The sequence below is a fragment of the Pogona vitticeps genome, chromosome 1, assembly GCF_051106095.1.
Source record: "Pogona vitticeps strain Pit_001003342236 chromosome 1, PviZW2.1, whole genome shotgun sequence".
Classification (NCBI taxonomy): domain Eukaryota; kingdom Metazoa; phylum Chordata; class Lepidosauria; order Squamata; family Agamidae; genus Pogona; species Pogona vitticeps.
In genome coordinates this window covers 246,442,078-246,470,074 of record NC_135783.1, presented here as the reverse complement: position 1 = coordinate 246,470,074, position 27,997 = coordinate 246,442,078, and the positions used below count along the sequence as shown (strand labels likewise).

The 27,997-nt window shown below is 44.0% G+C and overlaps 2 protein-coding genes across 6 annotated transcripts; one reads left to right on the top strand and one right to left on the bottom strand.

Moving 5' to 3' along the window:
* The first annotated feature begins 233 nt into the window (after positions 1-233).
* Positions 234-5,653, top strand: LOC110078335 (macrophage-expressed gene 1 protein). Of its 2 annotated transcripts, XM_020792357.3 has the most exons (3): positions 234-793; positions 1,940-4,184; positions 5,429-5,653. In XM_020792357.3, the coding sequence occupies exon 2, from the start codon at positions 1,966-1,968 to the stop codon at positions 4,138-4,140; it is 2,175 nt and encodes a 724-aa protein (XP_020648016.3). In that variant the 5' UTR covers positions 234-793; positions 1,940-1,965; the 3' UTR covers positions 4,141-4,184; positions 5,429-5,653. The 2 variants fall into 2 exon arrangements, with proteins under 2 accessions (XP_020648016.3, XP_072841545.2); XM_072985444.2 differs by lacking the exon at positions 5,429-5,653 and having other exon boundaries at positions 235-793; positions 1,965-4,204.
* On the bottom strand, positions 4,713-27,997 carry CNTF (ciliary neurotrophic factor). 4 transcript variants are annotated; one of them, XR_013540698.1, is made up of 3 exons: positions 23,876-27,997; positions 19,745-21,428; positions 4,713-16,940 (listed from the first exon to the last, which is right to left on the bottom strand). XR_013540698.1 is itself a non-coding variant. In XM_020792358.3 (2 exons), the coding sequence occupies exons 1-2, from the start codon at positions 23,987-23,989 to the stop codon at positions 20,946-20,948; spliced, it is 597 nt and encodes a 198-aa protein (XP_020648017.1). In that variant the 5' UTR covers positions 23,990-27,997; the 3' UTR covers positions 4,713-20,945. The 4 variants fall into 4 exon arrangements, 1 of the variants encoding a protein (XP_020648017.1); XR_012082362.2 differs by having other exon boundaries at positions 20,425-21,428; XR_012082363.2 differs by having other exon boundaries at positions 20,832-21,428.

Genomic DNA, 27,997 nt, shown 5'->3' with positions numbered 1-27,997 from the left:
TTCTCCAGCCCCTCCATTATTTTGCGTGACCTTTTCTCCACCTTTCCCAACTTTTCTTGTCCTTATCATGTGCCCTCAAGTTGTTTCCCACCTATAGGTATCCTGACAGGTTCTTCAAGACAAGGGAGAGATGGACTATTCCCCACAGGGCAGGGTCCTTTTCGGGAGCAAGTTTATTCCATCGGTTGGACGTCGGGGCACAAACAGCGCCAATTCAGGCTAGGAATTTCCCGGCCTCTCCCTCCCTCTTTTACACACACACATACACAGAGGTAAACTCGTGAACGCCCTGTCCTTTCGTTTTCGTTTTCTGTCGGGGGGAAACTCCAGGGGACTCCCAAAAGGCAAGAGAGCCGGGCCTCGTAGGGAAGGGAGAGGAAGGAGTCCGCAAAAGCTGCCCAAGGGGGAACGACGTCGAAGGGACTCTTCGGGGCGGAGATGGGCTTTGCCCCTTCTTTGTTTGGCAAAAGGTCTCATGACCGGTGATGCATCTCACGGGCCCGGAGGTCCCCCCGCGGCCACACCCTGGCGGGGCTGAAGCCCTACGAAACTAGCAGCGGGATTGGACCGTCGAGGTTCCTCTTTCTCTGGCCCGGCGCCGGCTCTGTTTCAAAAAACAAAACAAAAAAAGCGAATTCCTGTAACCGAGGCCATTGCGAGGTGGAAAGAGCATATAAGCAGAAGACCTTTGCTTTGCTTTGCAAAGCGCTTGAGAACAGAAAGATCACCGGTCCATCATCTGTGGTGGAAAGGAAGCCGACGGACAAAGAGGACCTGGAGAGACCCAAGTCAGGTAAAAAGAAGCTCAGGGCTGTATAGGTTCTTTGTTAGAAACCTAGGGCCATAGAAAGCTGCCGTGTAACTCGAAGAAGTTACTTTTTGCGACTACAAATCCTAGAATCCCCTACCCAGCATGACTCTTTCGTAGCCTACCCAAAGTCACATTCCCAAGTTCCGAGTGGGTGGCGCATCCGCTCGAGCGTCCTTGTGGGGCTTTTGGTTCTTCAGTGCAGGCCTGCCCACACCCTGCGGCAGAGGGAGAGCCGTGTTCAGAGCTTGGAAAAGTTCCTGTTCGGGACTACAACTCCCAGAACACCCCCTCACCGCATAGTTGTTTCTGAAAGCTCTAGTCCACTTCTCCAAGCTATTCTTGCACAGAATCAGACCACTGGCCCATTTAGTCCAGCACCCCCTTCTCCCCCCCCCGCCAGTGAGGAGCCTCACCCTGCTTGCTTGCTTGAGTGAGAAGGGGGGTTAGCTTGTATTTTAGCAGACAGTGGCTGCTTCTTTCTCCAAATCAGAACCTGCTTGTTTAAACAATTGTTTAAAAAAACATAAATAGCAACAGGTCTGCTTTAACCCTTGTAATCTGTTGCAAGGATAATGCTTTTTCTGTAGGCTCCCTGACCAACTAACATTGTTTAGCAGTGCTACGATGACTGCGTGATCATCCAGTTTTCTCCATTGTAAGTGGTGGTTACTACTTATGTTGAATACATTTAAGTTTTAATTGCATTGTGACAGATTTCTGTGCAGTTCTTTGCCATTTTGCAACACTCACCCAGTTTCATTTCTGCCTACCCTTCTGTACCAATTTGCCAGCGGAAAACACTTCTATGACTTTACTCCAGAAACAATTATACAGTACCATGATGAGATATAAGAGGAAAAAAAATACTTTTTGGGACTACACCTACCAGAATACTATGGACCTGCTAGCTGGGATATTCTGTGTGATCTACTACTGCTACTGCTACTGCTACTGCTAGTAGTAGTAGTAGTAGTAGTAGTAGTAGTAGTAGTAGTAGTAGTAGTAGTAGTAGTAGTAGTAGTAGTAGTAGTAGTAGTAATAGTAATTTTCGTATCTGGCAGTAATAAACCTGTTGACACATCAACTAATAAGGTTCTCTGGTTTTTGGGGTTTTTTGGTTCTGTGCAGGTGGGCAGCCTTTCCTTTTCCCCAGCATGTCTCTTTGGCTTTGGCTTCTCTTGGTTTTCCTGAGAGCAGGGGACGCTGGAGCTCAAGAAGATGTAGGCTTCAAAGCTTGCAGGCTTCAAGGCTTCAAGGAAAAAGTGCTGGAAGTGTTGCCTGGAGGTGGCTGGGACAACCTACGGAATGTGGACATGGGCAGGGTGATGAGCCTCAACTATTCCCAGTGCAGGGCCACAGAAGATGGCCAATACCTCATTCCCGATGACATCTTTGTGGTGCCTCTCAAGAAGAGCACAGTAGAAGTGCATTCAGAGCTGATTGAGGACTGGTTGTCCTACACGGATGCCTTTGCTGAATCCATCAATGCTGAGGCTTCCTACCTTTCTGTCCTCAATGGCAAATTCTCAGCAAGCTCCCAGGAGACCAAGATGCACAACGTCTACGATGAGACGGTCACCACTCGAGTGCAAGCACGGTATCACATCTACTCCGTGAAAACTCATCCTTCCTTCACCTTGCACAAGGACTTTCGCCGTCAGCTTGTGGACATAGGCAACCAGCTGGAGAACAACCAAAGCCACAGAGCTGAGTATCTGGCGGAGATGCTAGTCCTCAACTATGGTACGCACGTCCTCACGAGTGTAGACGCTGGAGCCAGCCTCCTGCAGGAGGACCAGGTGAAGCGGAGTTTTATGTTGGACAAGGAGTCTGAGAAGGCGGGCATCACGGCCTCAGCGTCGGCTACCTTTTTCAGCAAAGTGAACGTTGGCATCAATTTCTCTCTGGAGGCGTGGGATGACCTGACCAAGAGTTACCTGGAGAACACGGTGGATTCCAAGGTCGAGAGCTGGGGCAGCATGCCTTTCTACCCTGGCATCACCCTCCAGAAGTGGCAGGAGGGCATCCCCAATGGCTTAGTGGCTGTAGGCAAGTCTGGGCTGCCTCTGCCTTTCCTCATCACGGCCGAGGCCTTGCCAGAACTGCCTGAACCTACGGTTAAGCGAGTGGCCGCCGCAGTGGAAAATGCCATCCGCCTTTACTATGCTGTGAACACCCACCCGGGTTGTGTCAAGCCTGATTCTAGTAATTTCAACTTCCAGGCTAATGTGGACGACGGGTCCTGCCAACAACCCAACACTAACTTCACTTTTGGGGGCGTCTTCCAGGAGTGCCACGGCTTGTCCGGCGAAGGGACTGAGGAGACATGCCAGCCCTACCGTATCAAGAACCCACTGACCGGCGACTACTCTTGCCCAGCTAACTTTTCTGCTGTCCTGCTGCATGGAGAACAGCGTACCACCAGCAAACCCAAGACAGAATGCCACAGGCAGTGCCACTCCTGCTGGCTCCTGCTGAGCTGCTGTAAGACAGTTTGTGGCATCCACTACTACTCCACCACAGTGAAGTTGAATGCCTACTGGTGTGCAGCTACAGGCCCAGTGCCTCAAAACTCAGGCTTCCTCTTTGGAGGCCTGTACAGTCGGGGAAATGAGAATCCTGTCACCAGCACTTATGCCTGCCCAGCCTTCTTCTTCCCACTGGTCCTGTTGGAAAATCTAAAAGTGTGCGTCAGCAGTGACTATGAGATGGGATCCCGCTTTGCCGTACCCTTTGGTGGCTTCTTCAGCTGTCAGTCTGGGAACCCTTTGGCTGGCTTACTAAAGGGACAGAGCCCTGGTATCCTCCAAGACTTTTTCTACCAGGACTCTTCTACCAAATATCCCATGAAATGCCCAACAGGGCACAGCCAACATAAAGCCTACATTAGTGATGGCTGTGAAATCCTCTATTGCCTGCAGGCTGGGACACTTTTTGCCCAGCAGTTAGCCCCCATCAAGCTCCCACCCTTCTCGCGTGTGCCATCCGCCAGTGCTGACCTTCCTGAAACCATCATGGTGCGCTCTGGTGGCAGCTTGGCCTGGGTGAAAATGCACTCTAGTGGGAGCTGGAGGGTGGCGAATGTCACAGATGAGAAGCAGATGGCTCTTCTTTTCCAGGGGCAAGATAGTTCAGGACCATCAGCAGGTGCCATTGCTGGGATTTCCGTGTCAGTGATTGCTGTCTTGGCTGTTGTCATTGCTCTCCTAGCTTACAAAATCTGGCACTACAGGAGCAGAGGGTACCAGGATGTGTCAAATGGGCATCTAATAGAAGATCAAGGAAACTATGGAACTACTGAAGTTCCTCCAGAACTTAATGCAGCCTGAGAGATCTTTCAACCCCTGCCATGGATTGAAAGTATATAATCTGGGTAAGGGGCAGGTGATTCCCCCCCCCCAAAAAAAAGTCTTTCAGGGAAGGAGAATGATAATTGTTGGTTTGCAGAAAAGCCACTCTGATTTCCCCTAGTATATCTTTAGGAGAAGTTTTTCTGTGATTATGTGAAAATACCTAAAATTAGATGTTAATGAGGAAACCAAAGATCTACCATAAAGGTAAAAAGGGTTATGCAGGAGGCATGGGAAAAGAAGGGCAGATGGTAGCAATACGATGCCCTTCCTCTTTAAGCACACACTGTACAGTCTTACAGTTGAAAGGGAACAAAACATGTTTACGGGGAAGGGGACTTGGGCAGAGAGGAGAGGAAAGCAAAGGTATGCAGCACAATGGCTGGAAGAAAATAATAAGTGGCAACTAAAGTAAATACATTGAATCAGTGGGAATTTGGTAAGTCAGCTTCTCAGAAAATGATTGATTTAAATGGGCCTGTTTCCCCGAAAATAAGACAGGGTCTTAATTTTTGCTCCAAAAATGCATTAGGGCTTCTTTTCAGGAGATGTTTTTTTTCCCCATGTCCAACAATCTACATTTATTCAAATACAGTCATGTCATCTTCTGGTTGCTGCACAATGGTGGAGGGCAGGTTTTCACTTAACTAAGGCTTATTTTTGGAGTAGGACTTATATTACGAGCATTCTGAAAAATCATGCTAGGGCTTATTTTCAGCTTAGGTCTTATTTTAGGGGAAACAGGGTAGATTTTAGTCATTGAGAGTAAATAAATTGGTTCTGTGAGTTTAGAGCTTTTTTAAACTTGCTATGCTATTGTGAGCAAGGGGATGAGAGGAATTCACCTCCTGCCCATGTGCTGTACCATGGAAAAGGGAAGGCCAGACAGCAAAATTGGAAAACACTGGTGGGGAAAGGAAGGACATCCTGGGAGAAATGGACAATTCAAGTGTGAAAGAAAAGGTGGGAAATGAAGGGAAAATGAGAGGGGGCAGGGGAAGATGCAGGAGGATGTTTGTGTTAAACAGGAAGATGAGCGAATAGAAGCATACAGGGAGTAACATTTTAAAATAACAATTTAAAAGCTAAAATGCTACTTCCAAAATATTATTCTCCCCAGCGTAGGTGAGGGCATCCTGTTTAATATGGAAGTAACAATTTTACCTTTAATGTAGCAAATTGAATTCATTGCTTCTAAGTACTGTTAGAATAATTGGAAAAAGAGTAACCAACCATTCTCTCCTGCTTCTGAATTCTGTCTGCTCAGCCTTTCCCCCCCTCTTCAGTCAGTCTATTGAAAACAGAGAGTTTGCTGAGGCCTGTGCCGGAAGCAGCTATGTTTGTCAGTGTTGCTGTTTGATCTGTTCAGAACTGTAAGTAAATGGTTTTTATTCTTTCTCTTTCAAAAAAAAATTAGAAAAAGCATTCCTTTGGCAGATATGCAAGGTGCTTCTTTTTCTGATCTAATAAATTCTGAGAATTTTCTTTTAAAGCCTCTAGTGTGATTGCTTTTCTACACTGCCTTATGGCATTGGTGTTAAGGAATGGGAGTGGTGTGGAGAAGGAAGTCCTGAATTAAAGGGGCAATTGAATGAATGTAGCATTCCCTACTTGTAAAAGTTATATCTGTGGACATGAAGTTCCGTGGCCAACAATAGTTGTTCCGGTAGGGGATTCTGGGGGTTGTAGTTTTAAAAAGTCACTTTTCGAAGCTCTGGTTCCATCCTATCCCAGAGGGGTAGCTGTCATAGCAAAAGCCACAGTCTTGTGTTACTGGAAGGACTAAGCAGGGCATTATCTAAAACATGTCATAGTTTAATTGTTTCTTAATATATAATTTATTGTGGTTTTAACTATTCTTTTTAATACTGTGAGCTACCTTGAGCTACCTTATTGGGAGAAATAAAACAAATAAACAAGCTTTCTAGAGTCAGCTTCATTAGGTAATCTGTGGTTCCTGAAAGCGTGTACAATATAAATCTGTTACTCTTTAAAATGGAACACACCTCTAATAGCACAAATCAGTTTGGCCTTGGGAGAGGATCAGCCAAATATGTTTGATAATATTCCCGTGTGTCATCACTGAACACCTTTGCTCACTCTGTCCCAAAAGGCCTGAACTTTTGTGATTTATTACTTTTCTATCCTACCATTTGAGTGTTCAAACTTGGTACAGTATTCTCATATGTGTCTCTCATTATGCCACAATTATATATATTGGGCTTATAAGCACTTATACTATGTGCACTTCTGTAGTCTAGCAGAGATTCAAAACCAGGTCTCTTTGGTCACAGTCCAGCATCCTGTTCCCTCCATCACAGCTTTGATCCTGACCGAACATGCTTTCTGACAAGGAACAAGCAGAATGTAAGGCTGCAATCTTATTCACACTTAGGTGGGATCACAATATACTGGACACGGTGAGACACATTTCTGAATAAAGATGCAAAGGATCCAGAGCTTGGGGAAGTTCCAGTTTTAAAGTATAGTTTCCAGAATCCTCCAGCTGAAATCTTTGGCCATGCTGGCACAGGGATTCTGGGAATTATAGTCCCCCACCCCCCCCAAAAGGGGAAACATTTTCAAGCCCTGATAGCAACATATGAACCTGCATTACACAGAGCTACCTAGCTAAGTACTGTTCGCACCAACTAGAAATTCCAAAATTTCAAAGGCTGGAGCCTTTCCCCAGCCTCACCTGGAGATACTGAGGAATTCACCTGGGGCCTTCTACGTGTGAACCATGTGCTTGGCCACAGAGCCAAAATCCTTCCAGTTCAGCATTGGCCTTGTGCGTCAAGTCTCATCTCTACAAACTCCAGCTTCCAGGGTTTAGAAAAGTTTTTTTTTCCTTTAAAGTTTGGTATGTTAGTGATGCTGTGCACTTATCTCCAACCTTCTGGGCAAAGAAACAGAAGGACCACGGCCTGCAAAGGCATGTAAGATTCAATCAAATAAACCCAAATGGAACTAGATAAAAAGAGTGAAATGTTTTGGTGTAATTCATCAGCTTCAGTGACAGGGAAGGAAAGGAAGGAAACGCTATGATTATATCAGGAGGGATAGCACACCAAATTTGATTTGCAGCATCTGTCGGTTAGAAACAGCGGGACTGTTAATGAACAGCACTGCTCATTTTAATTCCTCTTATGTTGACGTCTGGTTTCCGCAGCTCACTCCATGATGCTTCCCGCATTTTCCTCCTGTGAAAATTCGGCTTGACAACCGAGACAGAAATCTTTATTGGTGCTGCAACTGCTGCCATGCTTGCCTCTCAGCAACAGGTTCCACATATTTTGATTAGATTTTATATGCACAAGCAGGTTGTGGCTTTTATTGAATCCACCCCCCCATCCCTGGTCTCTCTCTGGAAAGACAACTGCCAACACTTCCCAGCCATGTTAGAGGAGGAGGAGGACAAAAGAGAAGCTACAGCAAGCTGTGAAATTCTTTGAGATAAACCCAATCCTTGCTCTTCCTACTGATTAATCCAAGGTAAAGATTTATGAGCTACTATCTCCGTTCATTAAAAAAACAACAGCAGGAAGATGGCTCAACCATTTATCAGACAGCATGTGGACAGATGTTCCTTTTAGCAAGTCAGCAATTGCAGGTCTGCATCACTTCTTGTTGCAGTTGCTTTGTTCACATGTGTGGCTGAAACAGCTGCAAGTCACAGACGGGCAAGTCTCTGAGACCACCGCTTCCTGTGAAACACAGGCGACCGCCATGTCCACCAGAAAGGTACTACTTTCCTTCAGTCCCTTTGGGGCAGAGATCTGCCTTTCTGTCTCCCTCTAGATAGATCTTCACTGCATAGTTTAAACAATGATTTCACCGCAACTTCTCCATCAACCACTTGAGTGATTGTGTCTCAATGTGGAAATATACCTGATAATCTAACGTGCATTTTTCAATTCTCTCCAAACATTGACAGCTTGCTTTTTAAAAGAAAGAGCTGCTAAAGGTACCAAGCCAGTGTATGCATACTAGATTTAGAGTGAAGATAAAGTGTGGAGATGTAAGGCAGACAAAACACAGATATAACACCATTTTTCTTATAATAATGACAGGTTTAAGGTTGAATGGAAGACAAAAAAAAACGTGCACATGGGGCTGAATTAAAAAAAAAAGCTTTATTTTCCTGCTTGCAGAGTCTTACATATTACCCAGAGCTTGGAAAAGAGGTGGTGATTGTTTAGGACTACAACTTGCATAATCCTGTCGGGGATTATGGGAATGGTAGTCCATGATTTTGTGAAATCAGAACTAGAACTGGCGTTATTCGCACCTCACAATAGGCCTCCTAGAGCTGGTGAGAGAGTAGTTCTAGTGAAGACTCTGTTCATGTCACAACTGTTGAAATAGGTTTCAATGGCCAGGCTACTGAGATTTTTGCCAATGAAATGGGAGCCAGATCCTTTCTTGTTCTTTGTTTCAGGCAGCAAAATGTCTCTTGATTGCCCCTAATTACACCTTTATCTCAGAAGACAACATTGTTGTTAAGGAGTTCTCTCACAAACACAGATACCACGCTAATGAAATCATCTGATTTCATTTCAGTCAGCACTACAATGGTGAGGAAGGTCAATATTTCAGGCATGTCAAAACATTTAACACCAAATTGTGCAATAGCCCTTTCAATTTCAACATAAAAGAGTCATTCCCAGGATTTTTCAGTAGAATTTTTAAGGATGGTACATAGGATTTCTTTCTCTGTTTTTTATTTCTGTTGTAAATGTGTCCCTGAATCAAAGATAGCAAAGAAAAAGGGGAACTAGACCTACATTAACTGTCCACCACAGAAATATTTGCAATGCTTATTAGTCATGTTGTGAACAGACTGAAGACCGAAACTGTCACATCCGATCAGAATATGAAAATCCTGCATACTCAGCAGCTAAATTACTTATGGAAATTCCCCTGCCTTAACATTTGACTGCTTGGTCAACACAAACAAGTTGCTAGGGATCAGACAGGATGTGTTGCTTGCTAGACTCAGTGACAGTGTAATGCTAATCCCTCAGTTGCACTGACAATGGAAACAATAAAAGAAGCTGAACTCACAAACAGGAAAATTTTGATTTAAGCACGTTAAACAAACAAACAAATCATGAAAGGGCTTTAATGGCATTGTGCCTGGTCACATTGAATAAAAGTTGCTACAACTTCATTTTACAGCTAAAGCAAGCACCACAAATCTAATCAGAAGAGATACACTCTGACAATGCAGAAAACACCTGGATGCAATCTTATGGCAACAAGATGAGAATTTCCCATTTAAAAAAAAATCTGCAATTGTGAAAAAAAAATGTTAGCAAGGAAGCACCCTAATCTAAAAGATCACTCGTGAGAAGAGCTACAGTTAATAGTTTCAGCACCTGGGGCTTTGCTAAGCTATTGGTGAAGCTTGGCTGCCATGTAATTGGCATATATGGGGAGACTATGGAGGACCAGGGAGGAATGCCTGGATCTGAGCACATTGTGACCACATTGGTTTTGTGCTGAACCCACCTGTTTTGTGTTTGGTTCTGCCTGGTGAAGAGCAGCTGGAAGTACTAGTTGTGCTCAGCGTGGGGAGGGCTGCTCCCTTCCGCCAGTGAATGACAATGGATGGGTCCACTTCCCTTTCAACAGGAAATTTATGTGCTCTCTAGATTTGGCATCCTGGGCCAAAGCCCCGATCAACGCAGCCTATTGAAGGCTCTGACAATGAGTTTAGAGAATGTTATACTAGGTTGTTTCCACAGCAGGTTTCTCTGGCATTCCACATCCTGATAACCAGAAGCAAAATGATGTTGAAAATGCAAATTGTCCATCAATGCCATGAGAGAAACCCACACATTAATGTCATAATGTTTAATAACTATAGGAACACTTATTGTCTGTTAATAAGCTGGAAAATAAACTACCAAAATAGTTGCAGTTTGTAATTAGCTAATGAATTTCTGCTGCTTTATCTGCTTCATGCAGCAGAGGTTTGTTGCTTTTTGAGGTTGTCAGTCACTAGCTCCTTCTGAGATTATATGAAAGGCAATTGAGAATCACATTTTGAAGGTAGCATAGAGTTGAGTCTGAGCAAGATTCAAGCATGAAGATGGATGAAAAAACAGTCTGTAGTATAAAGTCAAATTTCTATCATGGGAACCTATCCAGAGCTAATCAGGTTTCAGCTAAATTAGTTATTTTCACAAATTACTGGTAGATGTTCATTTATTGCTTTATCATAGTGCTTCTCAGAAAAGTTCGCTACATACTTGCCTCAACTGGGGGGTGGGGGTGTTGTTGTTGCAGCAGCAGCTGCTGCATTAATAAATTTGTGTGACCAGCTTTAAAAGCATTGGTAGATACTGCATCGCTCCACCTACTGTTTGGTGACACAGCCCTGGGTGGGGGTGCTGAATCCATTGAGTGCGACGCATTGCTTCCAAAGGTGCCAGTGCAACAGAGGAAATTCTACCCATCAAGAAACAGGAAACACTACCTGACATAATGATAGTACATTGTTTAATTTTTTGCAATTAAAGTTAAGGGGCTGGAGTGCCCCATAAAACAAGAGAGACAATAAATCAGTAACATGAGCATAATGATTCAAATGAAAGAAAACTGATCATTAACGTTAAAACACATTGAGATGCTTATCCAGGTATATATATACCACATGGCCGTAATGCATCACAACAAAGGTATGGAAAGTATGGTAAGAAGCAGGTAACGTTTCTCTGGTGTGACTGCCGCCTGAGACAATCACCCCCCAGGTTGCAAATGCCATCATGCAGCAGCAGCAAGAGGCTCCTGCCTCCTCCTTCTGGTCCTCTTTCATGGCCTGTTGCCCTCAGTGGAGGGTACTCAGTCACAGATAGTATTCAACCAGCCATCTAGTCAGCTTCTTGGGGGGGAGCAGGAAGAAAACAGCATTTTGTCTTTCCCCTCAAACAACAAAATGCCCTTTTGGGAAGGAGACAGCTTAATAAATAAGGTGACCAGTAATCAATACACAACCAATAACAAGGTCTCGGTTTCATTGTTCCTTTTCTACTCTTCTCCTACCCAGGAAAGGGTTACTGTATAGGCCAAGTCCCTGTCTTTCCACTGCAGCTCCCCAACTCTTCAGCTCACGCAGCCAGCATTCATACTGCCTGGGAGAGTCTTGGAGTTGTAGTCTGACTAAAGAATGTAAATTTCCCAAGCTCTGCATGTCACTAGTAGTTGCACTGCAATATATGTGACATCTACATAAGCACAGAAATACCTATGGACCACATGGAGCTTCCTGTACACGTTTTGCATATTTACTTAGAGGAATTTTTCCAATCGGAAGCAACCTTTGTGCATGAATCTCCAAACTGGAGTCTTACAGCTTCAAAGTTGCTCTCCACACCTGCAGAGAGCATGGAATGACCAATTAAGGGACATCAGCAATACCATGAGCGAAACTCACACGTGGAAAACTGATTGACGCAGAAAACTTAATAATATGGGACAGGTTGTTTCCTCCTGTACTTTCACTGAACTCCTGATCTCTGTGAACAATGACAGGGTGCAGCCGTATAACATTTCATCTGCCTTGTTTGGGTTCAGCTTAAATGGAAGCAAGTCACAGAACAATCCTGGGAATGGAATGGGTGGGGAGGAGAGTTTCATGACTGGCCCTCAGCAGAGACCTTCCAGCTAATTCTAGCCAGGGCAAAAGGTATGTATGTGGGGCAAAGCTAACGGGGTATGGACACCTGATTTGAGGCATCTTTTTGGATGTGGAGTCTGGATATGCCTGGATACCAGGTGTCACTGCAGTGGATCAGACCGTCCCATTAGTGGCAATGCCACCAATGGCACTCCTTTGACTGACTGCAAAGGTTTCCGGAGGGATAACATGGGCTAGGATTGATGTGCTGTCCCACCCAAAACCCCTTTAGGGTGAAATTCTACCTAGCCAACATGACTGTCGACTGAGCTGACACTGTAGTCCAAGCCATCCGGCCATGATCTCAGGCTTCTATGAAATAACCACAAAACACACACGCATTGGAAGTAAAACAGGGCTGAACTTTTTTTTGGTAACAGCTGCCTGTAGCACCGATGGTGGCATGGAGGATGGATCAACATCAGATGAGCCATCTGCCAAATGATGTATAACCAAAGTAACCAGAAAATGGGTTTGCCATAAGGGCATCCACCCTGTGTGGCCCCTTTCAGCATCCTTGGAGTGTAGTGTTCATGGTCTCCTGAACCGAGGCCCACAATGTCTCTCCCCACTCTTAAAGGGGATCCACTAGGGGGTGCTGGACTCAGGATCACCCTGACCCCTGCCTAACTTTATGCTGCCATGGCGGCTGAGTCTCAACTGATAGGGGTTTGGATCTGGTGTAACTCAGCTCTCCCCTTCTCTGCTCCTTTTGTGGTTCTCCTGTCAAGCTGATCTCAGCCAGCACAGCGGTTGTTTAAGGAGACAGATTTGTGCCAGCAGAGCTGAAATCAGCCAACAGAAGGGACAGAGGTACCAGCCCAAGAACAGTTGTTCCACCACAAGAGACTTCTGCCCATTCCAAACCAACTGCAGTGAACACATATTTGATTCTGTACTGCCTGGCAGCTTTCAGTATTAGGACTGGATTTAGTTACTGATTGGGAGGAAATAGGGTCCAGCTAAAGTTACCAGATATGAAGGACTCCAGGGCTAGAAAAAGAGGAATATAAATTACAGTAAGAGTTGTAAAGGTGTGAGTATGCAGCAGTGGGAAAAATCTACATGGGCCCATTGTGAAATCACACCAGGGAAGGGGGAGGTCCTTGCTTGAATTTGCTTTATCCAGTCACACAGGAGAGGAGGAAATTGCCAATCAGCCCTTGTTTGTACAGTGGTGCCTCGCATTACGACATTAATTCGTTCCAGCGAAATTGCTGTAGAACGAAAACGTTGTAATGCAAAATAAAAAACCCCATAGAAACGCATTAAAATCCGATTAATGCGTTCCTATGGGCTTGAAACTCACCGTCCAGCGAAGATCCTCCATAGCACGGCCATTTTCGCTGCCCGTGCAGCGAGGAATCCGTCCCAGAAAAGAGCGGGGAGCCATTTTTTTAACCCGGTGGCCATTTTGAAACTGCCGATCAGCTGGCTGGAAATCGTCGTTTTGTGAGAATCAGTTCCCGAAGCAGGGAACCAATCATTGCAAAGTGAAATTCCCCCATTGAAACCATCGTAAAGCAATCGCTTTTGCGATCGCGAAAGTTTGTTATAATGCAATTTCATCGTTAAATGGGGTGCTCGTCTTGCGAGGCACCACTGTAGCTTGTTTAGCCCGGTTCTGCTATAGCAGTCCAGATCTGCAGGAGGCATGACTCCAGTAGAGTTACCTTAAGAAGTTGCAAACAACAGCTGATCACTAATTTCCTCCTCTCTTTTTCCCCTAGGTGGCCTAAAGCAACAGCACTGGCACCAAGCTTTATTTTAATAAATGAGACAGCATTATTAACAAATACATGTTAGAGGAACTGACATACAGGAGCAGTGGGGACTTAACCCTTCACAACCCAGGCAACCAGGGAACAAAGCCCAGGGATTTGACTTTCCCTTTGTCGTCAGTGAAGCTGTTCCCTGGCATATTACATGGGGTGGGGCAAAGGGCCAAGAATGTAACTAGAGAGAGATTCCACCCTTCCTGCTCACAACCACTATTAGAGGTCTGGGCTGATCTACAATTTCCTTCTCCCTTGCACATGCTTTTCGACATTGGCTCAAGTTATCACACTGCCTGAACTGAGACAAAAGTATTAGCTTGCAAAAAAAAGTAGTTGCCCCAGAGCCTAAAGAAAAGTATGAACAGGTGGGGGCATCCTCAGGTTGATCTGCATAGATTTGCACATTGTGGAGTCAATAGAAAATAATATGAATCTGACTTGACTATCCCAATCCCAGAGTATTTTCTGTATTATTTGTCAGTATAGCTGACCCCTAAGCATTGAACGTAACCTGTTTCTTCAAAAATAAGACCTAACCTGAAAATAGGAGGATTTTTCACGATGCTCGTAATATAAGCCCTACCCTAAAAATAATCCCTAGTTAAGTGAAACCTCACCTTCCACCATTGTGCAGCAACCAGAAGAAGATGAAATGACTGTATTTGAATAAATGTAGGTTGTTGTACATGGGGGAAAATCCCCTGAAAATAAGCCCAAGGGTGTTTTTTGCAGCAAAAATTAATATAAGACTCTGTCTTATTTTCAGGGAAACAGGTAATGCAGTATTCTCAAACTATGCTTGGCACACAGTGCCTGAACTACTGTTTAGGAAGGATTAAATACAACAAATGGTAAATTTCAGAGTTTCTATAATCATTGCTTACTGCTAATACCAAAAAGATCTGTATTCCTTATTTTTTTATCCCAATGCCCACAGAGGATCGAAGCTCAAAAACTCTGTATTTCAAAATAATTTGCCATTTGAATCATAATTATCAGGGCACAGAGTGATATTTTGTTAAAAATAGAACAAATTTTATTTCATTAAACCACTTTTAACACACTGGTGTTACATCAGATCAATAGATAGAATGCTAAGCTGAGTTTTAGGATTAACCATTCCATTGATTAAATCTGCATGTGAGACAAACAACCATTCTGATGCAGGAAAGGTCACTTCATTTTTGGACAGTGAATGCCTGTGTTACAGTAGCAGGGCCCGGCCTTAGGAGAAGCATTCCTTCCAGTGTGTGGGGGAAAAGAGAATGGCTCTTTTAAAATGACACACGCGATCTCCCATCTTCATTGTTACTTATATTAAAATAAATACACTGGGGCAAAATCCAGTTTCCTTCAGTGTAGTCAGAGTCTCCCGACAACAAGGGCAGCTGGCTGACTGGGGCAAATGGGGAGCGCTGCTTATCTCAGCTTCAGGCTGTGACTCACCAGCCAAGTCTGGCCTGCATCCTTAACCAGAGGGTCTCCAGGCCCAGATGAACTGGCAGTTTTTCGAGTGGGGTCTTGACTTACGAACTGAATCCGTATTGGAAGGCGGCTCGTAGGTCGAAAAGTTCATAGGTCGAATCTGCATTTGCCATAGGAATGCATTAAAAACCATTTAATCCGTATCTGCTCTTTTCTGTCCATAGAAACTAATGGGAAACTAATGGGAAGCTGCTATTCCATCTTCTGCCACTAGAGGGGGATATTTTTTCTTTTTTCTTAGGTCAAGAAAAGTTCAGGAAAGGAGGGGGGAGGCAGGGAACAGTTTTAAAAGCACTTTTGAAATCTTTTTTTTTCAATGAAGCCAATTTTAAAGCATGTTTTAAAGCATGTTGTGCTGATTTTTTCAGCACAAAGACACACAGGCAGGCATTTTAGGTGCTGAACAAGCCTCCCCAAGCCTCTTCAGAGCCAGCCGATCAGCTGTTAGGCGGGGAGAGGAGGGGGCAGGAGCAGAGAAAAGCACAAAATGGCTGCCAGGCTCCCTGCTGGGTGTTGGCTTTTATCTGTTTGCTGCTCTTTTTCCTGCAGTTCGGGGGCTACCAAGGCCTGGTAAGTGACTTTCTTTTATTTATTTTTACATTTCTGACCCTTTTTCCCCCTCCAGAAGCCTCTACGGGGAGGGAGGGGCACTTTTTTCCTGTTCGTAACTCGAGGGAAGTTCATATGAGTATGTAATTTCCTATTGGGTGGGTTCGTAAGTCGAAAAGTTCGTATGTAGAACCGTTCGTAAGTTGAGACCCCACTGGATGGGGAAGCCTGAAGGCAACTCCAGGCAGTCCCTTTGGCTCCACCCCATCTGGCTGTGGTATCCACCCCCTCCCCACAAACCACAATGGGCACCAGCCACCGCTGCTCTGCTCAACTCTCTGGAGCAGATTTAGGAAAGGGCTTAGCAGCTGCAAGGAAAGAACAAGACCACTCCTCTGTTAGATGAAAAGAACTCTGGATTTTACTCAATTGTTTTAAAATTGCTGCCTAACAAACTATGAGATACTTTTTTTTAAAGTTTATCAACATGGATTTTAATCCACTGCTGTGCCCAAGGCCTGGCAACAGTGTGATCTCCTTTTTCTCCAGACAACAAGAAACCATTTTGAAATAAGCGAAATCATAACCATGAAGCAACTTGGAAGTTTTCACAAGACCTTGAGAAAGAAAACTCAGCAAGTATTAGCTGTGATTTCTCCTTTCAGTTCTTAAATTACAGTATAAAAATAGGAAAGCGCTCATTACTATTAGATGTCATACTTTTCATAAGGTATAAAACCTTGCTTGATTAAAGAAAACAGAATAAATACAAACATTCAAACAAGAAAGAGCACAGTGCATATATTGTAAATCCCACCAGTGCTCTTCCCACTATAGCCCTCTGAAAATCTGTTTGAGGGACTCTTCCCCACAGGATTACATAGGGATGGCTTGGATGGTGGCCAAAGGGAAGGGAAAATTAAGTCCCTGACCCATCACCTCTCTCCATTCATCCAACAGAATATTGGCCAACAAGCATCTCCGTGTCTGGACTGGACCCAATGATACAACACAGCTTAATAAAATGTGGTAGGTCGTAATGTTCAGAGGAGCTTCTTGAGGATTCAAATACAGGCCAGTGGAAAATTTCATCTCATGACCTGATGCTTGTGAGAAGATGCTTTGGTTTTACAGAAAGCATTCCAGCAGCTGCAGTCCCTAGTTTTGTAGTATCTATTGACGTCCCAGACCTACATTTTGGAGATCAGCCTCCCCCTGGTGTCCCTTCAGATGTGCTGGTCTATAATTCCGGCCATGATAATGGTAGTTGTAGTTGAAGACATCTGGAAGACATGAAGTTGGGAGAGAATGATCTATTGTCTCCATTGACATGAATGGTCTCTTTGTGAAACCTGACAGAAACAAAAGCTCATTCTTCTCATGGTGAAAGGGATAATTTCCTGCATGTGCAGAATTTTGCACAGAAACTACTGACTGACATAAGAACTTGAGAATTTTACTTCCTTCATTATATACTCAGAGAAACCAGTATTTGAAATCAAGTCCAATGTTGAGAAGGCAAGCTTCTTTTCAACTTGGTTCCCCCTTCACAGCCATTCCAAGCCAAGTGTTTTACTCAGAAATCAATCCCTCTACCTTGAACCCAGTCTTAATCATAATTAGAATAGAGCCATTGTAATCATGTCAGCCATGATGTTTGTGGGTCTAATCCAGCCCAATTATTCCATGGAAATCTCTGCAAACTCACACTACAAGGAAAAATGCAAATGTTTCCACTGCCCCATCACATTCCCCTTACCAACATACCTTCTATTGCTTTGTCACTTACTTGTCTTTTTCTGTCACTAATATAGATTAAATTAAGAAGTTATGTCAGTTCACCCAGCTTTTCAATCATTTGCACAAAACAATGAGCTTGAGCGAAAAAAATTAATCTGCCTGCTTAGTTTTTCCCAACTTCTAAAGATGTATAGCCTGTAAATTCAAACTGGATTTAGTTAAGAGTTTTAAGAGGCCATCATAAACCTCCCATAACCTTTAAAACAAATGACAAATTCACCTCCACAAATATCATGATTCTTCCAATCTTGGAGGGAGAGCTGCGGGGGAGAAATCATATCTTTTCCCTATTACTTTTCGGCACCGATTCTCTTTCCAAATGGTAGGCTCTTCACATTAGAGAGCAGGGGCAGCCCAACAACATAACCTGAATCCTGTCCTCCCAACCAGAGTCAACATCAAAGTGCACAGTGTCTTAAGCTAGTCTGTTTTTTAGGCCTCTGAGGCAGAACACCTCACCCACACCTCTTCCCAATTCCTGACAGTAAAAGTACAACCCTAATAAATTCAACCACTGTTCATTTGTTGTCCTTTCACAGAACCAAACACCTCTGCCTGGGGTAGCCGCCTCACTTTGCCCAACACTCGGATCTGCCCTGCTAGCAAGGAGAAGATATACACAGCTGTTCGGCCTAATTCTCCTTAACAGATTTCCTGTGTCAAGGAATAAACAGGCAGCAGCAGGAAAACCAAGTCTGAATCATGAGTGGAAGATAAGCAAGGATGTTGTTTGGGTCCAAGTCGCAAGTCTGAATCCAAGTCTTTGGTACCAAGTCCCGAGTAAAGGTAAAGGTTCCCCTTGACAATTTGTCCAGTTCTGTCTGATTCTAGGGGGCGGTGCTCATCTCCGTTTCCAACTCACAGAGCTAGGGTTTGTCCGAAGACAATCTTTTGTGGTCACGTGGCCAGCACGACTAGACACGGAACGCCATTACCTTCCCACCGAGGTGGTACCTATTTATCTACTTGCATTTTTGCATTTTGCATGCTTTTGAATTGCTAGGTTGGCGGGAGCTGGGACAAGTGACAGGGGCTTACTGAGTCGCGTGGATTCGATCTTATGACTGCTGGTCTTCTGACCTTGCAGCACAGAGTCTTCGGCAGTTTAACTCGCAGCACCACCATGTCCCTATTAAATCCCACCAAGAAACCACCAAGTCCTCAATACCACGCCTCAAGTCTGAGTCCCTATTAAAAACAAGCTTTTCCACCCCAGGGAGGGGGAACAAAGGAAAGGTGGGTAGGTTCCAAGTCAGAGCCATTGGGGGGGGGGGAACTGTGAAATCCGAGTTGAGTCCGAGTCGAGTCGCCAGGGGAACTTAATGTCCAACTTGACAGCGAGTCGCACAACTTGAATCCCCATCCCTGAAGATGAAGTCTCTGAAGCCAATGCAAAACTTCAGTGACTGGAGACAGGTGGTGGCATGACAAAAGCCTCAGATGAAACTGCTCTAAGTAAAGCCTCCATTATTTTCTATTTTCCTAAGCAGAACCTACTTCCTCCCAATAAAATGGCTGCTCTGAAAACCAAACAACCATGCACTGAGGAGTAGGGAAAGCACTCTCTTCCCTGATCTGGTAGACTATGCTATACATTTTTCAAAATCCTCTTGGTTTTTTAAATAAATCTATTCAGTACTGTTAAACTCAAATATATGTTCAGATGAGTGATTCTGTGGGTCAGTTAATTCATACTAAATATCCTAAATCAGTGCAGATTAAAACGAACAAACAAATAAACCCTTCTCCTTTGTGGCTTTCTTAAAATCAGTTGGCATAGTTAAGAAGAGAATCCACACAAATATTCACATAGTTAAAAAAAGAAGATTAAGACTTGCCCCTGCCCCACAGAAAAAAAAACAACTCCCCCACCCAACTCCAGATCAGTCACTTAATTTAATGACTTTCTCACCAATCCAGCCAAGTTTACCAATAAATAATTCCTATTGAGTCCAACCAAATTTTGGCCCAAGAAGGTGTGAGACCCAAGGTGGTACACTGGATGAAAAGTTGAATTATGATTCAGGAAACCTGGGTTCAAATTCCCCACTGGGACCTGGAAGCTCAATGGTAAACCACTCCTCAAACATCTTACTTTCCTTAAAAACTCTATTACGAGTCACCATTAACTGAAAGTGACAGCAGGTGTGCAAGGACTGTAACTCTAATACATTAAATTGTAATGCAGTAAGTAGCCCTGTACAATTTATGGAGAGGTAAATAAATTTGCATTAAACCAAACAAGAGAAGCGATGTTTCTCTTTTGCAGGTGGCTGTTACCACTCACAGAGAATGAATCGGAGCATTCTTTGGTCTTCTAGAAGTTTCTTTGGTCTTCTAGAAGTTTCAAATCTCTGTTTCTGTGATCCCTTACTTTTGGGCCATGCTGGCTAGGGCTCCTGAGGGTTGAAGACCAAAACAACAGTGAAAGGCCAATGATTCTCAGGGCCTGTGTTAGAAAGGAAGAGGCAAATTTAGGACTCAGATTTGGAGAACAACCACCACAGAACCCCAATTCCATAATATATTTGGGTAGAGTGACTATTCAGGGCTAGTCTCAGGGATGACTGAACATGATGCTCACTCAGAGTTCTGGAACATGTATTGTTCTCAGTCTGATGCCATTCACTCTATCTGCTTATTCTAGGTGGTAGTGATTTCTCACAACTCCAGGCTGACTATTTTTCTTTTTCTTTTTCTTTATTTTTCTTTTTCTTTTTTGCAGAATGCCTGTGATGAGCATAGAGTTCCTGAGTCTGAGGAGATTTTGGCTATACATCATGTACCACAGTGTCAGAGCCAGTCCATTACTGGATATCCAAATGACTTGAGTCGTTTCTCACATATGTGGTCCACTGGGGATGGGGCTCTGTGCCTCTGTCCTCCACCCTCTGCTAATTTGCAGCCCAGACATATTTCCATGAACACCCCCCACAGGACTAATGACAAACGTCTTCATATATGTACCTCAAACTTTTCTTCCACTTGTTACAACTAGAAGCATGTAGTTTTTTAAATTACTAGAATATTTTGATGAAAGTATGAAAAACAAACCCAAACAAACCAAGAAACCACAGTTCAGCAAGAAGGATGTTGAGTTTAGATTAGTCCAAAGGATAAACTGAAATATCTTGTTGGTCATAACATTTCTAGACATCTGCAGCTTATACATAGACAAGGTGGTTGCTAGGCTGTGCTGTGATCCATCATGGCTTCTTGGGACAAAATGGAGGCTTGGGCAGGTGGGAATGTGAATCATGAACAAATACCATGTGATCAGTGAAGTCACCACATTTAAACAAATATGATTAGGTAAATTCTCCTTAAGCTTGTATTAAATGTTAAGGGTTTCTGAAAAACCAATAAATACAAACATCTGGAAACATTGTGCACTCCAGCTCTCTCAGAAGGCTTCCTCTGATATCACACTGTATCAATCTCATACACAACAGTTGAGGGTGATGTGTAATCTTTGAAAATGTATCTTCTCATTTTTCCTGAGTCAGCTGACGACTCTCACATGGGATGTTGTCTGTCTGAAGAGACTTGGAGACTTGGTGTAAATCCCGGATAGATCGGACAGTCCACTGAGCAAGTTCCTGCAACACCTTCATGCCTCTCACTTTTTTCTCAAACAAGCCCTTTCCATTGCTGCCTTTTGTGCTTTCCAACTCTTTGGCAGGCACTTTGTGTTTCAACACCACCATGAGTTCCTCCAGTTGGTAAGCTAGAGCAGAGACTTGGAGTATGACTGACTGGATAGATTCGTGGAAAGCGACATCTGTCGGTGTCAGATTAGACCTCTGCTCTTCCAGAATTTCATCCAGTAAAACCTGAAAGGCCCAGTAGGTCTTCAGGTTGTCTCCCAGCCTCTCAGCATCGGAAAGCTCACCCCAGGACTCAGCATCAGCTACGGGCACACCATCGATTGAGTCCAAGTTGAAGTTTGCATCCAGTCCTTGCTTCTCCACCTGAAAGGATGTAGGTTGGAAAGTAGGGTGAGGGAAAACAGCAGTTTTGAGGTAGACTTTGCATATTTTTGTTGTTCTCTCTCTCTCTCTCTCTTTCTCTCTCAGGACCTGAGCGCTCAGACCTCCCTGTCAATAGAAATACTATGTCAACCCCTAGAAGGACGTAGTGAGCACAGGTATACCAGTTCTATGTTTCTTTGAAGAAAATAAACCACAATTAAACCAACAACGGAAAGGACTCCCCTAAGAACAGGATGACATAAATCTCATTCATGAAGAGAAGACTAAGGACTGCTAAGAAAGAGCCAGGAATAGATTATTTGGACCAAAGCACGAGGGTCGCTGGTAACACATTGATCAAAAGGCTAAGAGAGACCAAGTATCGTTTGCCAAGTGCTCCCTCCTATACCGTCATTGATCCATCCAAGGTATGTCTTTAAAGACCACGTCATAGGGAGCTGCCTCGTACCAGACCAAGTACTGGATTTTGTGGCGTTATGCTTGTCTGGGATCCTTAAAAGAAGCAGGGTTCATTTTTTATGGAAACAAGAAACTGTTGGGCTCAGACCTTATTGCTGGATAAGAAGATTCATGCAGACCGGGGACATTCCTTCATATGTTTCACAGATCTATTGTGACTGTTCTATACTTAACTTAGTAGCTAGCTAAAATGATTAACAGAAACTATTTAAATATTAAATAAAGCATCAAACCTTTCTGCTTACTTTACTTCTATCATTCTTAGGCATTATTCTAGACTACAGTAAATCTTAAAAAACACCATGAGAGCATCATCTGAATGTCTACAGAGCCCTCCTTCTCTAGACATTATAAGGATAGTACAACTTCAACACTAGGCCATTCATCGACATCAGATCAGTTTCTGTTTTTTCCTTCCATGCCTCTAACTTTGCTTTTTGTAACTAGTGGGACAATTTTCATGCTTCTGAAAATTTGCAAACATTTGTTGTACCTTATGGATTTGAGATTTCTTTTTAATGTTCTGATGCAATTACATTGCATTGTGCATTGAACTGAATGGGTCTCATTGCAGTCAAAATACAGGATAGCCTTCAATATACAACAAAAATAAAAGTCCATGAGCACAAGTCTCCCCCAGATACTGCTCTGAAATCTCCAAATGACAAGGAAAAGGTGCAGGGGGTGGGTGGGAATAATGTGGTCCTTACATAGTCTGAAGGTCATTTCTCCTCAACCAATCCTTTGTAACCTGATCCAGTTCACAGGATGAGAGAGATTTTTTTGGTGGTCTAATAAAGTTTCACCTACTCTTGTTTCCAAAGTTCAATGGGAAGAGTTGTTTTTACGGGCCATTTCCACAAGATGGCACTGTATTATAGAAATCTAATGCCCCCCCTTTCCCAACCTGGTACAGTATACCACAAAATAATACAATGAAGCTAGTCTGCCTAGGCTCTTGGTAAGGAGGAAGAATCTACTTCTTACCTCAGTAGACTGCCCAAAGTATTCTTTCCAGGATAATCAGTTGGTGAATTTCTCCCATGCGCATGATAAAATAGACTGCCAGAAAGCTTGGGGGGGGGGGACTAGGTGGGTGGGGTTCTTTTTCCAGATCAAATCTTGCTTCTTATCTTGATTTATCTCTGGTCCACAACATGCAGCCTGACAGGATTCCTGAATTATCTACAGCACTCTGCTCTGCACCTTCCTGCCACAAAACGTTAACTTGAGTTGTGGGTGGGAGGACAGTTCTGCCTTTGGGCAAGGTGGTGGCCTTTTGTCCATGCCAGTTATATAAGTCTGTGAACTAGTGATTCACCTCATGAATTGTTAGAAAGAACACTAAAAGGTTGTTTTCAGAAAGTGGGGCAAGGAGAAAGAGCAAGGCTAGCTTTCCTCCCCAACAGATGAGATCTAGCTAAAAACAAGCTTGAGGAGACAGCTTAGGGGTTTTAAACTAGAATAAGTTAAGTAACCCATTATGTGTGGAAGGATGCATCAAATCCCTTATTAGGAACCACTACACTTCTATATAAGCACGAATAAGATGCTCTTTGCTCAGTTACCTAAATCTCACACCAGGGCCAGTTCCACCAGACTAAAATGTTTAGCTGTGACTTTGGAAATCCAGGTCCTAGTTCCCACAGAGTTATGAAACCCGCTGGGTTTGAGCCTTTGCAGGATTGTTGATGCAGGGACCTTAAAAAATAGACAAAGGGAGAAGGAGGGCAGGAGCCATGCACCATGGATTCATTGGTGGGATGGCAAGATACAAAAGTAACTAAAGCTAACCAACATGGTCTCCCTTGCAGCCTAACAAAAGCTACAACCCCTCAGAAAAACTGGACTCCAAAGTCATCTCCTTCTCTAAGGGGCTCAGCCTCCCATTCACCCAACAGAGGAAAAGATCTAGAACCTCGTCACTATTAAGTGACAGAGGAGGACACCCAAAAGAAGAGACTTACGTAGGACTCCAAGAGGCTGCAGACATCTGAGCGCATCTTCCTCAGGAGATATATGGTGGGGTGGCAGAGCCCAGGGTGTTGAAAGGCCACAGGGGGCTTCTCTGAGGAAGCCATCCAGCTGCTGGTGAGCTGACAGCTGTAACTGAGGCTCACACAACTTGCACAAGGCTGTGTGACCACAAAAATTCCTTGCTCAGCTCATGCATTCCAGACCACGAAAGAATTCCCTTCTTGTGCACTCTCTCTCCCCCTCTTCTGTCCTCAGCAGTCTGAGGAGAAATGGTAAATTCCTGGCAGTAGATCTTAAGTCTCTGAGATTAACAAAGGCACCTTTTCTCCCTGCTCTCCTCCAACCACTTCTTATAAACTGTGTAGACGCAAAGTTGCTTGCTCCCATACACTCCTTTCAATCTCTGTTCCACAGTGTAGCTTGCTTGTCACCTCCCCTTCTCTTTATTGTTCTTCCCTGCTTTTATTTTGATTCGCTTGTAGCCAGGTCAGCATCCTGCTAATCCCTGTAAATTCAATGCTGCAAAGCCCAACAATTCATGATGAAAGCAGAAAAGAAACTGAGTCACACCACTGACCCACCTTTCACAGATTTTTTTTTTATTGAACTGTGAAATCGTTCTGCTTCATTACTCCAATGCCATTCAGCACATTGTTCTGGGACAGTGTTGGTAATGCAAATCCTTTCAGCAAGTCCTGATTTAATTGGTGTCACTGCATTGTCAAAATGCCTATTGTAGCTTCAGAAAAATGTAGAACAAACAGTCTTCTGGGTTCATAATAGCCTCAATACTTAACACTTTCCCCCACTTTAGCTCTTCCTTCCCATGACATTCCTGTGAGGAAGGGTCAACTCCCTGAAAGCAACTGATGGAAAAGGTCAGTTTCAGGGCCCAATGAACTTGAACTTGGATTAATGTCCCAAGTCCCAACTGTGGTCTGTAACCAGTACATCACTTTGACTCATCCTGGATAACAGCTCCATATACAAGTCCTCCATACAGTGCTATGGAACCTGTGTGACCCTTTAGCTATTAATTGCTAGGCTGCAATTCTCATTAGCCCCTGCCTGTAGTAGAACCAACCATGTATGATGATAGAAGTTGCAGTCCAAAACATTTGAAGCTGGTGTTTGGTGTCAGTAAGGAACTGGATGAGGGCGCAAAAACTGAAACTTAATCCAGGTAAGACAGGGGTGCTCCTGGTCAGTCAAAAACCAGATCAAGGAATAGGGTTGCAGCCTGTGCTGGATAGGGTTACACTTCCTCTGAAAACACAGGCATGCAGATGGGGAGTGTTCCTGGGTTCATCTCTGAGCCTGGATGCCCAGGTTTCAGAGGTGGCCAGGAATGCCCTTGCATAGTTAAAACTAGTGTGCAACCTGCACCCATTTCTTGAGAGATCTGATCTGACCACGGTGACACATGCCCTAGTTACACCTCAGCTGGATTACTGTAGCATGGTCTATACGGGGGTGCCATTGGAAAGTGTTCGGCAACTTCAAAGGGTCTAAAATGCTGCCACCAAACTGTTAACTGGAGCCGGTGACAGGGAACATGTAACACCCCTCTTATAACAGCTCCACTGGCTGCTGAACCTTTTCTGGGCACAATTCAAGGTGTTGGTTTTAACCTACAAAGCCCTTAACGGCTTGGGTCCAAGCTGTCTAAAACAATACATCATCTCTCTGAGTCTACCTGGGCATTAAGATAATCAGGGGAGGCCTTTCTCTCACTCCTACCACACTCACAGGTGCACTTGGTGGGGACACAGGAGAGGCCCTTCTCTGTCGCTGCTCCCAGACTCTGGAACTCCCTCCCTTCAGAAGCCAGGCTAGCCCCATCTTTGCTATCCTTTCACAAGCAGGCAAAGACCTTTCTCTTCAGGCAGGCTTTTCCTTGCTCCGTGGTCTGAGAGGGGTTTTAAATGGAACGTTATGCTCTGTTGTTTTAAATGTGCTTTGATATTGATCATAGTTACCATTTTGATATACTTGTTTCTTTTTCAGTATTTGTATACTTATTGTTTTAGCTTTTAAATACTGTTTTAAAGATGTAAGCTACCTTGGGTCCTTCTGGGGAGAAAGGTGGCATAGAAATATTTTTTTAAAAAAAAATAAAATAAGCCCAGCTCAACTCATACTCCTTATATTTTAAAAATGAGATGTTGCTCTGTGTTCCTCCATACAAATGAAGGATATTGTGGTTGCCTTCACTTGTATAATCTGACACTTTCGCCATGTAGGGTCTCTCCTGCTTGACACAAGGTCACAGACAAACAATTTTAGCATCAGCTCCAATTCAGAGCACCCCTGAAAAGCAACTGCTTCTGCACTGCTCAAAAACGTCTTAACATGGTGACCTTCCCCGACTAACTTTCAGATGTGGAGGACCATCCCCATCCCTAGCTAGGATGGCCATAGGCCGAAGATAGCTAGAGCAGGGAGCCTGTGTGAAGGTAAAGCAACCTATAGCAGCTGCACAGAAACTCTGTGAGAGCAAGCTATGTTTAGCCTTTTATTTTCTTACTGTGCTGCAGAGATGGCCTGCTCCATATTTATACAGTGGGATCTTGCAATAAAGTGTTACAGGAAACTCTCAAACACCCAAAAGAACAATCCTCTTCAGGAATCTAAAAACAGTGTAAAACAGCAGCCTTCAGCCTGTACTGAGAAAAGAGCTTTGGATAGGGAGAAGAAAGGATTGTTTTCCTCGCTGCTCCATCTCAAGGCCTATGTAGTGTTAAATTTATTTATTTATTAGATTTAGATGTCTACTCTGGGCGGCTTGCAATAAAAATATCATAAAAACAATTAAAACAGCAAATTAAATCAAAAATATTTGTATCATTCAAGATGGAAAAATATAGACAAATATAATAAAAAGTAAAAGTCAAATATTGACAGGAGGGAAGGCCTGCTTAAAAGCCAAGTCTTTAACTGGCTCTTAAAAACACCCAGCGTCAATGTAAAGGAATCACATTGAAGGTTGGTTGTTGCATACCTGGAGTAGTAGTTTTGGAGCATGGGAAAAACTATCCCTTTCAAGTTTTGTTATCTGAAAAACCCTTGTAGGGTTCCTGGACAGGAACTGGCTGTGGGGCCAGAGGTTGGAAGTTCGATTCCCCACTGCATTGCCTTGAAACGGCTGGACTCAATGATACATAGCGTTCCTTCCAGCAATGAAGTTTGAAGATGATGATAAAAATGTATATTTGTGAATAGAAGGGACAAGCACCTGTGAGAGAAAGTAGGGGAGGTGTTTTCAACCAATTCTGCCTGTACTTCCCGGCACCATCTCCCACACTTGTTCTACATCAGTGGTTCTTAACCTAAGTGATATCACCCCCCCCAGGGGTGATTTTGTTTTTCAGGGGGCGATGGAATTAAAAGGGGCGATGCGGGGGGCGAAGGAACAGAAGGGGGGTGGTTCTTTCATTTTTTCCTCTTTGGGTATTTGATGCGCACTGATGCTGGTGGCTAAACTGCTGCACTGCAGCCAAAACTGTGCTCATGACCTGGGGTTCAATCCCAGGTAGCCGACTAAAGGTTGACTCAGCCTTCTATCCTTCCGAGGTCAGTAAAATGAGTACCCAGCTCGCTGGGGGGGGGGGCAATGTGTAGCTGGCATAATTAACTTGTAAACTGCCCAGAGAGTGCTTGAAGCAGTATGGGGCAGTACATAAGCAGCACATTTTGCTTTATATAAGCAGCACGCTTTAAATTGCATCCCTGCCTCTGGAACTCCCTCCCACTGGAGGCCAGGCTGGCCCCATTTATTGCTCTCCTTCCATGATCAGGCAAAGACCTCTCTCTTCAGGCAAGCCTTCCCTCAGTAAACCAGCTTCCCCGTGTGTGATTTTTAGATAGCTTGCTATTCATTACTGTTTTGATTCGATTTTTAGTATGGCGGCGGCGGCGCCCCCTCCCACCACTTCTGCACTGGCGCCACCAGGAGGGGGGGCAATAACTTCCTCAATGGCTCAAGGGGGCAATTCTTTCAAAAAGGTTAAGTACCACTGTCCTGGATGACCTTCCAACCATCTAGAACAGCATTTCAGGGGGTTATTCCCCCAATCTCCCTAGCTTCAAGCAGCAGGGGTGGCCGTGGGCAT